The sequence below is a fragment of the Cyprinodon tularosa genome, unplaced genomic scaffold (assembly GCF_016077235.1).
Source record: "Cyprinodon tularosa strain WSP-4 unplaced genomic scaffold, ASM1607723v1 ctg31, whole genome shotgun sequence".
NCBI classification, from domain to species: domain Eukaryota; kingdom Metazoa; phylum Chordata; class Actinopteri; order Cyprinodontiformes; family Cyprinodontidae; genus Cyprinodon; species Cyprinodon tularosa.
In genome coordinates, this window is record NW_024039019.1 from 3,302,027 (window position 1) to 3,320,357 (window position 18,331).

Here is an 18,331-nt window from a genome sequence, read left to right on the forward strand (position 1 = left end):
TAAAATAACAGAACTGAATGAGGGACATTGCAGGTGGTTCAGGTGAAGCTGATGTGAGTCTTCCAGATTGAATTCATGCTTAAGCTTCATTTCGTGTAAATTTAAGCTAACCAATTTTCGCTAAAAACCATACTTGTTCCATTAGTCTAACCTCACCTACAGAATAAACGATATATCCCTCTCATTTTGTAAAATATAAAGCCTTTTCTCATACTACAGCCATCTGAACAAATCCTTTTGACATTCATTTCAAGCCTAAATGCACCAGTTTGTGATGTGTGCTAGATATGAACCTGAAAAAAGGCATCCACATGCTGCTGTGGGACGTCTCCCTTTAGCGCTGGATAGGTGTACTTGCCCATCATGTCATAAATGGCCCTTACAATCTCTGTCATTTCCTGCATGAACACAATAAATGCCATGTTAAGAGCAGCATTTCAGATAACAATAACAACCCTGTTAAAACTGTAAAGTCTCACCTCCCTGTTTATGTATCCATCTCTGTTGATGTCGTAAAGATGAAACGTCCACTCCAGCTTTTCCCTCAGGGTTCCCCTCAGCAGAATGGATAGCCCCATCACAAAATCCTGCCAACAGGAACAGGGAACACAGAAGAAATGCAGCATAAATGCACCAAACCAAAGAAAAATGTATTTTTACATGTTTTATTATGGGTCCAAGCCCACAAAGGTTTAGATTATGCAGCCGCAAAGAAGCAACATTTTCTGGACTATCCATGAAAGCATAGATTATGAAAGTATTTTATATTTACTTCTTTTTTTATTTCTCTTTTAATTAAAATGAAAACAATTGGATGCGTCACTTGGAGCTTGTACATTGCTACTCAAAAAAAAAGAAAAGAAAAAATAGCACCACCTATCAATAGGTGGTGCTATTTTTAAGACTGGTCTTTAACCATTAATTTTCTTTACAAAATGTTCCCAGGCAAACATATATATACTTTTTATTATTTACCCAAAAAAAAATTCCCAATTTGGAGATATTAAAGAAGGCAACACCATTAAAATGTCATTTTACTATTTAAACATAAATTACCAAAAAAAAAAAAAAAAAAAAACCCATTATTTTTAAAGACGAAAATAAATATAATTTAGAGGGATTTTTTTGAACTGAAAAAATAGATTAAAGTTTTATTGCTAGCTAATTAAAACCCTACTGTACACATATTTCAGAAACATAACAGCTAACTGGATAAATGAATGATCCTAAAGGAGCCTACCCAGTCTGACAAACATTACCAACACAAGCAAACAAGAAAAACAAAACTTTTGAGAACTTCTTATCTCTGATTTGGTCTTTTCCTGAAATTTTTTCATTTTTTTTTTTCAAAAATTCAGGTCAGGACATAAGAGGTTTTAAACATTGGTGTTGCGGAAAATACTTTTCTAAGCCCAGAGAGATTCAGGGTCTCAGGAAAAACAGACATGTAACATCTGCATTATGAGCAAGATGTCATTGTTTTATATAAGAGGACCAGTGCAAATTGTTTTGTGAAGAGCTAAATGTATATTTTGTTCTTGTTGTTCTCCAGGCTCTTGATTACGTAGCCAGGCCGGTGTTAATACCAGTAGCCTTGCTAACACGTAATGCAGCCTGATGGGCTTGTCAGCTGCCTATAGAGATCCACATGTACATTCAGGGCATTTTATTTTTAACAAGTAATCTAAAATTAAAACAGATAACTGGTGCTTAGAATTTTGGGGATTTTTCATTCTAGTTGTGAAATTTGTCTTTGCTGTGTATTCTGTGTAGTCCAGCTATGCTGAGTCGTTACAGAAACAGCAGCAACTTGAGTTTCTCATTGCATATCAAAATAAATACAAAAAACATACAAAAAAAAGCAATACAATGCAATAAAGGGATTATAGGGTTATTTGACAAGCAAAATAATGTGTTGTCAGTCTGAATTATACAGGAGAAATCAATAGTTTCTTCATTCATACTAATAGTAGCAGAAATTTTAATTACGGTAGCATAACCAAATTACCTATTGCGTCATGTTATTTAGCATGACAGAAAGTTGTATGAGAACATACCATTGCTTTGGTCTACAGACGAAGCTCAACAGGGCACCAAGTGGTAAAAATGTGCATACTGCTCCTTTAAATAAACAAAAACTGCCTATATGCTACCTTTACATGGGTACCAAAGGTTTTTTTATTGAGACCTAATAAGATTTTTCTAAATACCTAATCAGAAGTAAAAAAAAAAAAAATCAACTCAACCATTCAACTAGCAAGAAAATAATTGGTGGGTTCTGCATGATGAAAGAGAGATAGGCAGATTTCACTTGGCGAGGGAACTGTTTCTGTATAAACATGTGTAGCAATGAACTTACTAAATAGGCCATATTATAAGTGCTTGCAGTTCAGATTTTACCTTAAACTTAATGGATCCATTGTTTGTCGTGTCGAAAGCGTTGAAAAGATAATGTGCGTACATGCTTGCATCTGCAACAACAACAATGTCAATGCATAAAGCCCCCAGTACATTAAAAGCAGGACAAAAAACAGAAAACAGCAAATTTTTACCTCCATGAGGGAAAAACTGTGCATAAATGTGCTTGAAAGTCTCCTCATTTACGACTCCGCTGGGGCATTCCTTTGGGAAAAATAACATTCAATAATGTTAATCGGCTTTTTGCTGGAAGAATACATTATGGAGTACAGCAGTGATGTGGGAGAACAAGTGATAATGTGCAAATACATTCTTGAAGCCACGATAGAGAATCTGCAGCTCCTGCTTGGTGAAGTTAGTTTGGGCTTCCAATTGCTCAAGACCCTCTGGCCTGTGACACACCGTTGTCATCTCAAGCTCATCATCGGCATTATCTGCAGCAAAGTGAAAGAAAACACAAACACAAAAATAACTTGCAAAGCTTTAAAATGTGATGTTGGCAAAAAGCTTCAGAAATTTGATGAAGCTGCAAAAACTGTGCTAATGGTGGTGGAGGAAAACAAATGGGAAGTAAAGCAGCAAAGATGAAGACAAAGGGAAGAAAAAGGATTTAACATGAGCTGCTTGCACATGAGAAATCAGATTGCCCCCACAGGAGCTGAAGCGCTTTATTAATGGGAACATGGTGCTCAGTATCGGGTGTGCTGGAGATGGATGGTGGGTAATGATGTGAGGAGAGGCCGGTGCAGTGGGGTCCTGTTTGTCACTGTCGCCTTCTCTGGATAGAGGTCAGCACTCACAGCCAAACATCCAGGGATGAGCACAATCGGGATCTCAGATGAATTCACAAACACAGAAGCAGATCAGTTGAGAAAATAGCGAGGATGTTAAATGTTGACAGTTTTCAAAGGATTATTTTTACAACCAAAACCCAAACGTTGGATGTCCTTAAACTTAGATAAAATACTCTAATAATGTTTTATATGTCACACCCTCAGTACATCCGATCTAAAATTAGGCAAGGCTTTTAATCAACTAAGATCAGTCTATTGTAAATCCATCAATCCAATATGAGGAAACCAGGCATATTTATGGTTTGTGGGAAGTAGCAGGACAATGCAGCCTCCAAGGTATTCACTATGAATTACATTGTGTAAAATAAAAATAAAGGCAGATGTATGTTGTTGATTTTAAGTTGGTTAGTGGTGAGAAACACAATACATAGCATCTCAAACTAAAATCATTGTGCAATGAACCAAATCAACTGGCCAAATACATAACAGTAATTTGAAGGACACAAAATCAGTACTTCTTCCATTATCATTTTAGTTAAAGAGAGGAGAGGACGAAAAATAAAGAAGAACTCTGACTATAAGTGATGTTTGTATGCTGCATGTTTGTTAAATGTCACAGAAAAAAACTAAAAGCTCTGTTATGGGGAAAACGAGGACTGTATAAAGTATTAGCAATTATTATACATTAATAACAAAGGGGGAAAGATTCTATAAAAAGAAAGTCATCACTTTTAATTTGTGATTTCTTTTTTATTTATCAACCAAATATATGTGCTTTAAAGAAAAGAAAAAAGATATTGGAAACAAAATTATGATGCTGGGAATAAAAAAAACTACTTTACTCATCTAACGACCTTCATGTTCTCCATATCTTTAGCTATTCTAGAGCTTCTTGTTGTCATGGAGATTGCATTATATGACAACCTAACAAAACAACAAGGGTGTTAATGCACCTATGAGTCAGGGGGGCTTTGGTTTATGGCACTTGAGACAGATGAAATGCAACGGGGGTGTGAAAAGGAAACAGGTCGGGGTGTTGATTAGAGGGCAGCTGAATTACTGCAATGGGGAAGGAGACAGGCGGGTGAGGGGGGGTTGATAAAAGATGAGGAGACAGAGAGGACACAGCAAAACACGAAACGCAGAGGGGTAGATACAAGTAAAAGGTTTATCAAAGGAAGGCATTTTAAACCCTTGCCAAATATTAAGGTCATCTTCATGCCCTTATAAAAATATTGATTATATTGAAACTGAGCAGAAACTGTGTTCATTTAGCGGAACTGAATTTCGTTATTAGTCTTTATTTATTTTCTTAACCGCTACTTGACAACATAAAATGGAAGGAAGCGCTCTATGGTTGCAGGATAGGGATAATTAGAGGTGGATATCAATTCTGTCATGGTGTTAGTGATAAGCTTTGCTCAGATTTCCCAATGGTAGTGCATTTTTTCAGAACCGTGCAAACACTTTCCAGGTTTTGTCATCATGTCTATTGCAGAGGTAGTGCATTACATAATCAGGCAAACATATAACAATAAATGAAAAAAGGATTTGTAATTTTTTAAAACAAAATAATCATTCTTTTTTCTAACACCAAATAAGAAGATACAAATAAAGCTATTTTAGTGTGCATCCAGCACAGTTGTTTCTAAGTAACAATGCAGGACATAAAGTAATCCCACCAGTAGAGTTGTTTCTGATAGTAAATGAGGAATAGATTTTGCAAATTCAATTAAACAGTCGAAAAAGGTCAACACAGGAAAATAAAAGGAATTATAAAATACGTAAATAAATAAATGAATAAAATAAATAATAAACAAATAATAGAATAAAGATTCTTCAATAATGATCAGAAAAAGATTTAGCATAACAATAATCAACCCCTTCTTGCAATACTTGATTAACTTTTTGTAGTTTTCCTATGGTACTTTTATTGAATTTTCCTTAAAACATTTTGTGATGAGTTCCATGGCCTAGTCTGCCAGCCCTTAAATGGATCCTTTATCAGATTCAGTTAGCGCTGGGTGGATGGGTTGCCAAAATATTTAACTACTGCTTTCAGATAGAAGATATATGTATAAATTAAAGGAATACTTTAAATGTCAAATTCCCATGACAATAAATAAATTTGTTCTAACAATTCAATTCAATTCAATTCAGTTTATTTATATAGCGCCAAATTCACAACACATGTCATCTCAAGGCACTTTACAGTTCAACCAGATCATACAGTCAAATTGATGCAAGGTTTTCTATCTAAGGAAAACCAGTTGATTGCATTGACTCATTGACTCAAATACAATCTTTCTGTCTCTATAAAATCATTATGGGCAAGGTGATGCTCTGCTTTAACCCGGCCTGAAACAATTAATCAAATTAATCGTGATTAATCAACTATTCAAATAATCGTCAACTAATTTATGAATTGATTAACTAGTTTATAGAGACTCTAAGATATGCCTTTAGCTGACAGAGCAATCCACTTAGAGCAGTAATGAGCAAGATTGTAAAAAAAAAAAAAAAAAAAAAAAAAGGTGTAACATTTTGCATTAACAATAAAAATCTTTTTCATCTGTTAATATGTTCTATAAAACACTCCTCAAGTTGAAAAGCTTTATTTTCACTTTAATGGTTTAATTTAGCAAAAGGTCTCCTTTAAGGAACCTTTTGCTACCGATTATTAATAGATTAATCGGAAAAATTATCAACAGATTACCGGTAATCAATTTGCATCGTAAGTTGCAGCCCTAGTTTTAAGCTCAAATCAATTAAAGCAAAACAGCTTCTACCAACCAGAAAGCGATAAAGAGTGTAAAAAGAGATTTCAATAATTAATGGAAGTGTGCAATCAATCAGTGTGGATGAGGGTAAAGGTGTCTTTGATTATTTTTCAATTTATTTTTTCTTATTTAACTATGGGCTGAGTGGATAGCTTTTTCATTCCCACTGTAGTCTTTACAGCTACAATAAAGGATGATGTTTTATAGATTATAGAAATACAGCATGTTTATTTGATGAAGAGGAAAATCACAATAAAACCATTTAGCCTTTTTGATATGAACAAAAAAAAAATCTTAAATGTATTATGAAGGGTTTATTTGTTTTAAACCATGGTTTTGAAATCCTCAGGAATCTGTCTGTCTCCTTTAGAGAAATCTGTAAAAACTGATGATGTACAAGCTTCATAAAGGCCTTTTCTGTTCAGACTTTTACCGTCAAGGTTGCCTAAAAAAGTGGCATTTATGAATCTGACTGCCACAGAGACAGTTTCTTCCCACAGGCTGTCGCTGTGATGAATACTTAAGAGCAGAGTGCCGACTTTAAAACCATGCTTATTTGAACCAGTTCAAACATGCCTTCTGTTTTCATGGCAACATCTATGTATACTTATTTTTTTTTTCAAAAAAGGAGTTCTACTCCTGTTTTTGCCTCATTGGTTTTCAAATTGTCTTCGTTTTTATATTTATCAACTTGATAATTAAAATTGATTCTAAATTTGTACATTTTTGCGTTTTTTTGCACCACACTGTTTACATTTGATCTCTGCTGCACTTTAAGAAATGGAAATGACATGAAAGCTCTAGAAAACAAAATGTCGTTTTGTACACACCGTGTGTATACAAAATGACAATAAAAGTTGTCCAAGTCTAAGATTGCAAGGGAGCAATCTAGGAGTGCAGGGAAAGGTATGAATATCATATAAAAAATAGGCACTCAACAAACAGACACTACTACCAAACATTATCAGAAAAGATGAAAATAGGACAAAGGAATACTGTAAAAACAAGGCTTTCTAAGCTATGTTTGCAAGAGTGAATTATATCTATTTATATCCAGTTGTTCACCAAATTCATCTATTTTTTAATATACAATAAAGCAAAAAACTATGTATGCATTTAATTATATATGACAAGAGTGTCATTTTTCAAAGCTAGCCATGTTTAACTAACCCTAAGCTATCTATCAACACTTCAACCAAATAGCTATTATGTTATAATTGCTTGACTGAACAAAACAGACAGAAAATGAGACACTAAACACCTTCAAAGTAAAATACGTGTAGAGACAGTTGGCATGAGCAGTGGATGTGCTACAAAAACACACATTTTTTTCCAGCATCCAAGTTATTGACTTTAGCTTTCCTGCTTTAAATCACAATCGCGCACTGACTTCATTTTAAAACGGCCTGAGCCTCTATTCCAACATGAAGCCCTCTTTTGGACAGCTCGCCAGAATAAACTGTCACAACCATCATGACTTAATCAACAAATAATTTCAATAACAGCTTGAGCTGCAGTTACAGAGAAAGGTGAGAGAACAGTCTTAAAAAATATACCTTTGGGTTTTATTGTGTCTTTCTTTTATATGTTTTTTTGATGCTGCTCTTCTGTAAGCCCAAGTTACTGTTAATTACCACTTCTGAATCTAACCAAAGTTAAATTAAAGGGTTAATGCTTTTATTTGGTTCCTCACTAACCATACTGAACATCGCTTTCAGGTTGAAAATCACTGTGGACATGTTTGCCACACAGACTTGATGACATCAATTTTAAATTCAGCTACAGTTTATTAATATTTCAGATACTGTGGCTCAAGCAAAAAAAAAAACAAGTGGAAACTTAACAATATGCAGCGATTAAGTGGGGAATTGAAAGAGCAATCTTTGTCTTAACCTTAAATTACTTTAAACTTTAATGCACTTTTTGGTGTTTTATTCTGAATATGTACGCCTCCATAGATCAAGATTTTTGTGAAATCTAAATGTCTCATCTGGCCTTTTGTCCATTCTTCCAAAAAAGAATAGTACTACATGTCAGGTTTTCCAGGTCGAAATTAACAATGGTTATAAATCTTGGGGAGATTACAGAGAAATAAAATAGAAGGCAAAAAAACAGACTTTTACAATAATATTCTGGTTTGATGTGTATTTGTGCAAACATATACAGATGTGCTTGAAAGTTTATATACCCTCCCATTTAAGAAAATGGTTAATACACACACAGTAGTAAACAAAAATCTGAAAATAAATTAAAAAATTACTAAATGATTATTCAATAAAATAATGATTCTGAGTTTTTTCCTATAAAAGTAAGTCAAAAAAAACGAACCCCAGAAAAATGTAAGTACCTTGCTCATGAGCAGTAAACCAACATGCCTGTCAACAGGCGCAGAAGTCTGACTGATTATATAGATAGATAGATAGATAGATAGATAGATAGATAGATAGATAGATAGATAGATAGATAGATAGATAGATAGATAGATAGATAGATAGATAGATAGATAGATAGATAGATAGATAGATAGATCGATAGATAGATAGATAGATAGATAGATAGATAGATAGATAGATAGATAGCATAATTCAATTTGAAGGTTTACTATGTTTTAGAAAGAACTACCTTCAGTTTACAGTTAATGTCTCTACTGTTTTAAACCATATCCAGTTTCAAAAATGTCAAAATGATTCAAGAGGGTCTGGTTTCTTGAAAACTCAGCTGCACTGAGAAGTCACTTCTGATGTTTAGTTCTGAAAGATCCAATGATCTCACTGTACATGTGTATGGTGACAATAAATTATGCAATTAATTAATTAATTCATTACATATTTTTTTTTTTTTTTAGGAGGACTTTCTTACATATAAACAAAGCTGATAAGTAAGTTGACCTGGTTACTGTGTTTTTCCAAGTTGCTTTGTAATGTCTAATATATAAACCAATCCCACAAAATCTTCTCATTCGTTTCTTAAAGGCTGATAAGTAATCTCAAAAGTTAAAACCTCAAAATTAGATTTCATTCCTCAGATTGATGATGATTTAAGGCATGCAACATTAGTCTTAAACACACAAACATACACATACACAAAAAGTGCAGTGTTTTGATGACTCCAAAAACCTTCAAATTTTAAACAGAAATATATTAAAGGTGTGTGTGGCCATTTATTGATGATATGCAAAAAATATATGGTAAGAATGATACAGAATGATACCAAAATGTGTTTCAGCTTCATTGATTTAAGCAGGTGAGGAGGCCACATTTTAACAACTCTTTAACAAGATTATTTGCTTTACGATTATTAAAAGGAAAGTGCTCAAAGTTGAGGAGAAATAGCACCACATATTTTTTATAGGTGCAGCCAGACTAAATTATGACTAACAGTAACTAATTTTTTTTTTATTATTGTTAGTAATCTGTCAGTAGCAACATCTATTGACTATTTTATATATTATTATTTAATACATTTTTCTCCTGACTTTCTCCTTCACACTGGAAACATCAGCATTTAAATTTGTACCTCATGAGTTTATATACTCATTTTGAATATCTACTTACTTAAGTCATGAAAACGAAAATTAAGATAATAAATTTACCAGCTAGATTAAAATTGAAAAAAAAAAAATAAATAAATAAAGAGAAAAAAAGTATTTTAATCCTGTTAATATATTTAGTTAGACTGTGTCAACAGTTCTGTCCCTAAACATCTTTACAGTTAATTCTAACATTTTTTTTTTAACTTGTGTTCTTATTTCTGGCAGACATAATACCACAGATTTAACCACCAGTTGGACTTAATGCAGACTTGCTTTATTCATTCCAAGAGAGATAAACACCGGTCTGTGCGCAGTTTCCTGTGACATTTTATTCCTCCCGGGATTGAGGTCTTATCTGTCTAATCATATCTATTAAATCTCGACACAGTTTTTATAACTGACTACTTTATTCGGAGAAATAAAAAGAAAAAATAGATGACCTAGAAACTAGAAGAATGACAACAACAACAAAAAATAATCTTCATGTGAGGTCTTATATTCGTTGTTGCTCTAAATGCCCTTTTAATTTTACTTATTCTAACCCTGATCTTTGCACTGAACATCATTGTCAGTGAAGCTTGTGTGTTTGCACTCTCCTTTGTGCCTTTTTACAACCCAGTCTCCATGACAACGAGTTTCTCAAGCATAAGGCCAGGGAGAGGTATGATATGTGACCTGCCTGTTAATTCACGAGCCTGAACTCTCATTTGCTTCGCTGCATGTTTCTCTTTCACTCGCACACACTCACTGACACGTTTGACTGGCGGGAACACATGCAGAATCACAGAGTCTGGGGGGAGTGTGTTGTGATTGTCAAGGACATCTTGGCATCCTGTACTCTCATTTCCACCATCATTATCACAACTCATACATCAGGCGAAGACTTCAATCACTTCGATCATAACACATCTGCAGCCAGTGTTGCTCTGTGACTACACCTGCCTCTTTCAAAAACATTTTTTTTCACCTTTTTCTTCATGCTTTTCTTGGTAAAACAATGACAAATGCAACTGTTTAAAATTACTAAAGAAATATTGATAATCACTTCTGCTGTTTGATAAACATTCCCATCCTTTTCACAATTAAAATCAGATCAATATGTCCAAATGACTAGTTCATATTGTTCAATGCTTTCAGAAGCTTTTATCTTTCCTCTATCTCTTTCTGATAAGTCTTGACATACCTCTTGATGGTCTCCTCTGTTTGGTTTGCATGGTCAAAGTGCCCACAACTGCTCCCATGTTGCCACAGGGGAAACGGCTTGATCAAACAGCCCCCTCAGAGTTACCAGTCCACTCAATTTTTCAGCCTGTCTCCTTCCTCCACAGGTCTTCTCTCTCTCAAGGCTTCTACCCAACTCTCCCGTCTCCTCAGAAGCTTTCACTTCTATCTCTGGTTTGTGGTTTAAGCAGACTCTCTTGAATTTTCTACTCCCCCCCTCACCAAAGAGCTTGCTCCAGCCGTTTTTGAGCCACTCCCTCTGTGCTGTGCTTCACTCCACTCATCTGTCAGGCTTTTACCCCCTCCTCCCTCTTTTTTATGTTTTTTCTTAAGCTGCCTGCATTTTAAGCCCTTTCTTAAAGCAAAGCGATGAACTCCTGTGAGCACTAGCTAAGGGGAGAGAGATAGTGGGTAAAAATCTCTCTTTTTACTCTTATTGATTTTATCCATCTCCTTATTGTTTCTTGATTATATAAATACAGATAATATCAGAAAAAATTGGGAGCTTTCCATAATGGCATTTTCCTGGTAATCCTTGCATTCTCAGTTTAAATCAAATGAGCGTCACAACAAATCCACAAAACGTGCCTCTCTGGACATAAAAACTCATTGAGAAAAAAGACATGAAAAATAGCAGGGCAGATGTAAACAAACTTAAATAACTTGCTTGGAAAATTAATGGTTATAAAGTCTAACAGCTAGTTGGGGAAAGGATCTGAGATAAGGCTCTTAAATACCTAGGAACCAGCGGTTGTTCACTGCACTTCAAGCTTGGGGACACTGTCCAGGAGGGATGTCATTTTGCCAAACTCCATCTGCCTACCACAACCTGCACAGTGTTTGTGGGGCATCCAAGAACAGAACTGGCCCTCCGAATGAGTTTCTTTCTCTTTTCTGTTATAGATAAACTGCTGATCCAACAAACTGTACCATAGAGAATGACTGATACCAACACAACGTAAAAAAAGGTGTTCAGGAGCAGATCCTTAACTCCAAAAGATCTTATTCTCCTTAGACTGCTTAGACCCTTCTTGTTAAGAGGTTCATTGTTGGAATTCCAGTCCAGTTCTGCGTTCATGGGATTACTCGGGTTTTTCTATGAGTCCAACATCTCAACATCGGTTCCCTGGATTTTCACTGGTGTCAGAGTGGTGGGTCTGAGCCTGCAGAAATCCACTACCATCTCAAGAGGTGATTCCACTTACACCGGTCCACAGAGTCCTGTGTCCACCCTTATTACTCTTATACATCCTCAACTGTGATGAGACTGATTATAGCAAAGTCATCACATAACGTCTAAAGGTGGCAGCCAGGGGAATTGATTGAAGTCTGCTGTGTAGAGGATGAACAAGAATTATGCCAGCTTAGTTCATAGTGGAGCCCACCTGCTGCAGACCAGTATGTTAGAGACACTAAACCATATGATCGATGTGCATTATATCTTAGAAGGAAACTGATTCAGGTAATTTTGTCAGTCTAAGTATTATATAACCTGAAAGTTTGGTTTTTGACCTGCATTGTTTTGTTGCTGTTATTTTCTATCCTCAGTATTTTTCTTAGTTTTTTGCACAGCTCTAAGATCATCGTTGTTTCCTTTCTAATGGCTCCAAAGTGTGTAGAGCCTTTATTTCAGGGTTGATCTATGGCTTATTGTGGAATAAAAACATTGCCTTTTTGAGGGATGCTGTCTTCAAAGAAGTTGATGTAGCTTTGGATGCAATCTGTAAGACTTTAATGTCTTGACAATGAGGAGAACATAACTCTTCCACACAATGGAAGTAGAACTGTCCTTCAGAGCTTCTCTGGTCTCCTCAGACAACCCCTCACTGTGTATGTTACACTTACATCTTTGTCTATGTCTGGGTTTATGCAATGCTTGGATGTGAACCAGGTTATGATCTGAGGTCACCAGAGGTGGGAGAGGTTGTGTGCTCTATGGCTTGCAATTGGTCTGTAATGAGTCAAGTGATTTATTGCCCTTAATGCTGTTAATGATTTCCTGAAAGACATATCCTAAAGACAGTTTAGGACAGGAGATATTATTAAAGCTCGTTGACAAAGGCATTGTGGGGCATGTTACTCAAAACAGTAACTTGTCATAGTTGCCTTTTAATTCTCCCAAGAACTTGGCAGTTACTGTTTAGGATCTAAAATGTTGATGAATTTGGAAACCTTTTCTATGACTAGATCTTCAAACAAACCTGGTAGTTCAGTTAATAAATATAAAATGTTAAAAAGCAAAAGCTTTTAGTTTAGCAGTGCTATCACTAAATCTGGATGGCTCTCTGACATTGCCTTGCATCTCTAATTTCAGCCTGGGTAACCAATTAATGCATGCTAAGCACCTGTCAACATTACGGCTCCTCAGCCAATGTGCATCTTGTAGTATTTGCTCCGTCTCTGGACAAAACACAAAACAGTCCTTCCATGCAAGCAGTGAATCTGTCGCTTTTACTAACCAAGTTGTAGTAGCTTGTCGTGATGAAAAATAAGGTAAAAAAAACATGAACGAGGAATTAGTTATATTACTCAGTTAAAGGCAGGCTCACACTACGAGTCTTTAAGGTAAGATATATATTTTCAGTGTTAACAGACGGGATAATAGAGTTTTTGTCCTCTTTTCCAGTTTGGACACCTTTTCACAGCTCACGTCCCATGCGTTTCCTTCCTTAACTTATTGGGAAGTTTAGACAGTTCAATAGGAGGCGATAAAGTTGAGTTAGCTAAGCTACCAGCTTGTTTTTTGAATGCACAATAAGCTCAGATGCCGTATAAACTGAAAATCGAAATAAGGTTGTCCACAAAAGCTCCAGGTTAGCGTCATGATGTGTGCAACAAGACAAGAAGAAAAGCAAAGCAAAACACAAAATAGTTGGGCAAAGAAAAACTCAATATGAATGAATATGAATCATTTAAACGTACAAGTATGCATAGCACCAGAGGTTACGCAGGGCTCACACTATCTATGGTCCTGGAGTGGTCCTGGTACTGCGCATCGGCTCAGGAAACAGAGCTTGTGAGAACCGAAGTTCACATAGGTTCATGTTGTTTCTGAGAGTTTGTTATCTGTGCTCATCAATATATTTTATCCTCCAACAGCCCCTCTGTTTTTGTACTACTGTTTTGCTATGCTGTTTATACTTGACAAGCCAAAATAAGTACGTGGTTCACTCCAAGAACTGTTCCACTGAGCAGCAAAACCTCCGTAACAACACTCACACTGCAACATGGCTAATGTGAGAGTTCACACTGATTTTATTCTTGCAGTTTCTTGCCCAGCCTGCACCACAGCCAAACAATAGTCGAGGTGAGTCCAGCATTAAGATCCCCAGCCTCATCACTGAACAAACTCCACCTTAGACCCTATGCAATCTTGCTGTAGACTTGTGGAGCCCAAGAACATCTGCAGTTTTGCAAGGGCTCTGACTTTACTGTCTAGGTATCCAAATTTTGCCCTTGTCAAATTGACCAAATACATCATGCTTGCCCAGTTTGCCCGACACTAGCACAGTAAGGACAAAAAAACAAAAAACAAGTGCTCTTTTATAAATCCCACTCAGTAACTCAGCAGCTATGATGATAAAACAGTATGTGTTAATCTCTTCACTTCAGTGCACATCTTTTTATATCTGAGCAATACACTCAATCCTGATGTAATCCATATAAACATAAGTGGTCTGTGCTGGACACCACAAGCAGTTAGATTCTAGAGTTGGAATGGAATCTTACATTAAACTGTAAATAAAATTTTCAGGTCAGGTCAAATCTCATACATTTGAATTGAGAAAGCTTCCTGGAGGGGAAGCGAAAAGTCTTCAAATCTTGGAAACCAAGTCCAGTGGATAGTTTTTTTAAAAACTTTTACGGAATGACGATGACCTGAATGACTGAGAATCTTCATCAGCAAAATGTTGCGGTCGGATTTTTTGGCCAAAGTAATTTGCAAAATGATTAAGTAAGTTGCTACAGTTACTAGCTATGGTTGAAGATTGCATCAACCAACATCGTAATTAAAAATGTAACCGTTCAATAGCTGTTATGAAATGATCCTTACTATTCCATATTTGTGCAGATGGATGGTAGAATATACTCTTTCCTTACTGTCCTTGAATAAATTTGCTACCTTCCCTCCAGCTATTTTTCTGTGAATCATTTTATCTTGTTTAAGGAGGCGGAAGCTGCAAAAATACACCCTGGACCAACACAGACGACCAGGCAAATGCACATTTAAATGTGTCATGTATCAAAAACATCACTATATGTTGTGTTTTAATCTATATCATACAAGATATCTATCACATTCGGCTTATGAGACATTTTAAGGGTGTTGTTTAGGCATAAGGTAGTCAAAGTAAAGGGGCTAATTGAAACAAAGAGAATGTAAAAGATTTTTTTAATATTTTAAATGCTGTAGACATAAAATATTGAAACCATACAGTGTTCCTTTGAGTCAAAGTGTATGCAGAGGTTTGTGTTAACTTGGTATATGTCTGTGTGGGTGTTGGGGGCGGCTTAGAGAAAAAAAAAATGTTGGTAGAAAAATGATTCATGGCACATTTTTTTCAACATTGCAGTTTCTATAGTGCCGTATTCATGTCTTACCATAACCCTGTTTAACCCTGTAAAAATGGAAGTGTGCAGAAGCACTAGCTAAAAATATCAGAAAGGATTATTGTAAAAGTGGGATAATTAAAGCGTAAAATGAAAATTTCATCATAATTTTTCCTCAGGTTAAGATTACACAACCTACCTACTTCTGCTCATGGTTAGGTGAATTGGTTTATTGGGACCATCCCCTTAAATACTCAGGTGGAGCTGAGGAACAAAATAAGCCCTTTACTGAGATGTAAACCCTATACCTGCCTTTAACATTATGTCTTCCACTGCCTATACATTAGTTCTCTAAGCTATATAAAAAGCTATATAAATCCCCATTCAAAATCAGAATATGAAGCTTTCCTTTTATTAGACCTTTATTAACAGATACCTCAACAAACAGGAACCCCCTGCCCACCATGTATTTATTGTTAAATCTTTATCATACTTCCTAGAAGGGAGAAACGTAACAAATTATATTCTTAAATACATAATTTGTTTTTAAATAACTTTTATCCTGCCTATCAATTATTAACTTGACTACATAAGCTCTGAAAGGATTCAAAGTTGTTTTAAGTGTTCTGTCAGTGCTTGCTTTTGTGACTCTGTATTCTGCCATTAATTTTGTGTTTGTTTAGTAGATATCTTTTTTTTTTGTTTAGCACAGAATGGACCTGTCCAGGGTGTACCCCGCCTCTCGCTCCATTGACTGTTGGAGATAGGCACCAGCACCCCTCGCGACCCCAATTGGGACAAGCGTGTCAGATAATGGATGGATGGATAGCACAGAATGTACATGTACTGTATCTGCCAATAACCAGAAATACAAAACTCTACTGTGTACCAGTAGACAAAGCACGCAAAATCCACTTACCCATATGGACATGATTAGAGATTATGGTGTGAAAGAACTTGTCTGGGCTAAAACACCTTCTGGGTAAACTAGAACTCAGTCTTATAGTTAGTCCTTCTCATCACCTCACAGATGCACTTCTGTAAGGGACTTTTCCATAAACAGATTCCTAAACCTTGTGAAAAGCCTTATCTAAGGAGTTGTAAAGCCTTGCCTGACATATTTAATCAAATGGATAAAAATTGGAAGTAATTCTAGCTCAAATGTATTTTGACCAGCTCCTTAAAATATGGGTTAGATCTAACTGAAGGATTTAAAAAAATAACAATACTTTAAAATGCTAATGCTGATTTTTTTCAGCTATTTTTTTCTATGTCTTCTCCTGGTGTGTGGAGCTCATAACCTGCAGAAAACACGAGGGCCTAGAGAACCAGATTCCAGTGTGTTCTCCCATACAGCTTATTACTCTACAGGCTGCAAAAATATCCAGATGGCACACATCTGTCCACTGGATCACTCTGGCTTACACACAGTAATCTGATTACTTAACCCCTCCTTTGCCAACATTTCCATCTAGGTCAGTGTGTCAGTGCATCATTTCTGTACTGCAAACCTTTCAGGGCTTCAGTGGGATCCTGATTGGTGCAAATTGGTTTAGGTGATGTAGTGTTAGTAAATGAACAACAGATGGCAGCAGAGTCCAAAAATCAAGGATGAACAAACTCCAAATTAATACACTAGTGAGCAAAAAAAAAAAAGACACATATGCAAAAATAGAAGTGGCTGTGTTTGTACATATAGTCCTACTGTCATGATTTGATGCATCAATAGTTACACTAAATCTTTTGATTTCAATAAAAAAAAGAAAGTATTTTCGATATAGCTAAAAATTGTGAAACACACACAGATAGTGGACGTGACTGCAGGAGATAAAAATAAATCTTAGAGAGGTTGGTTACATAAAAGCATGTAGTGAGGTGATGTTAAAAATTAAAAGCAAAGTCACACTGTGTCAGCTCCAATTGGCTGCTGCTACAGCCAAGTGCAGGGAGACTAAGTGGAGAAACACAAAGTCTTTCTGGGGGTGGACAGAGTACAGACTGGTAATACTGCTGTAGGTCAGGTCAACATAGACCCCATCTTTGATGGGTTTGTGTCGTACATCTGAATCTAAATCTGGATGATGTGAATCCTGCTGCAAGGTTATGCACTTAAAGGACACGTGTGATTTATAATAGCCAGAGACAGATGCAGCATGAGGCTAAGGCAGTTTCCCATGTGGCCAGAGTCTGCATAAAATGTATTGCAGATCTGAACATATTGAACTATAAAGAACCGCTTTACAGCATTTAGAAAATTTTTTCATACCAGAGATCAGGCTCCTGTCATCTTCTGAACACACCACATACTGTCAATTGTTTCTAGATCTATGATGTTATCCAAACCCATATGAGAACTAAAGAAAAAAAAAAAAACACCTTTATTATCAGCATCTAAAGTTGATTTGGTTTGTGTTGTTGTCCTATTGTCATATAATATCTACATCTCTGAAATACCAGTATGCTTTTATAAAATTTAACAAAGGAATGGGAGCATGATGCATCTGTGGGTACGTGGGTGAGGAGAGAAAAGGCTTGTATATAAATACATAAAACATGTTACCATAAGAGCTAATAATATTCACACCTCATCAACCTGTGGTTATAGCCATACTTTTTAATTATTATTTTATGTGATATATCAAGATAGCTATTGGGTCCATCTACTGTAAAGTAGATAGGAAGTGAAACAAGCAATGATATAAAGAAGTATTTGCTCCATTCACAGATCACTTCCTCTTTCCCCCCCTCATGTTTATGATGTTTCAGATCATCAACCTCATGAACAAACTACTTCTAATAAAATAAACGTAATTACAGAAAGCTTTTTTTTATCGAGGAAAGGGCTATCCAAAAAAAAAAAACACTCACAACCCAGTTAAACACTCATTTATTATAGCTTGCAATTAGTACTTTACTACACTTTGCAGAAAGTTTGGATCATTGCCTTTGCAGAACAGACTCCACTTGGCCACAGTGGAGGATGTTTAGAACATAAAAATCTCTTTAAGGTCATACAACAGGATGTGTAAAGTATT

At 35.8% G+C, this 18,331-nt stretch overlaps 1 protein-coding gene across 5 annotated transcripts in view; it reads right to left on the reverse strand.

The window, feature by feature from the left end:
* kcnip1b (Kv channel interacting protein 1 b) overlaps window positions 1-18,331 on the reverse strand; it is a 37,205-nt gene that overhangs the window by 8,954 nt on the left and 9,920 nt on the right. The window contains exons 1-6 of one of the 5 annotated variants that reach the window (XM_038292314.1): window positions 10,708-11,013; window positions 2,728-2,852; window positions 2,553-2,622; window positions 2,401-2,471; window positions 480-587; window positions 294-398 (exon numbers count right to left, since the gene is read on the reverse strand). In XM_038292314.1, coding sequence (XP_038148242.1) covers window positions 294-398; window positions 480-587; window positions 2,401-2,471; window positions 2,553-2,622; window positions 2,728-2,852; window positions 10,708-10,765 — 537 coding nt within the window. In that variant the 5' untranslated portion in view covers window positions 10,766-11,013. Of the gene's footprint in view, window positions 1-293; window positions 399-479; window positions 588-2,400; window positions 2,623-2,727; window positions 2,853-10,707; window positions 11,020-18,331 lie in introns of those variants that run through there. The other 4 variants (XR_005281426.1, XM_038292313.1, XM_038292312.1 and 1 more) reach the window with 4 other exon arrangements.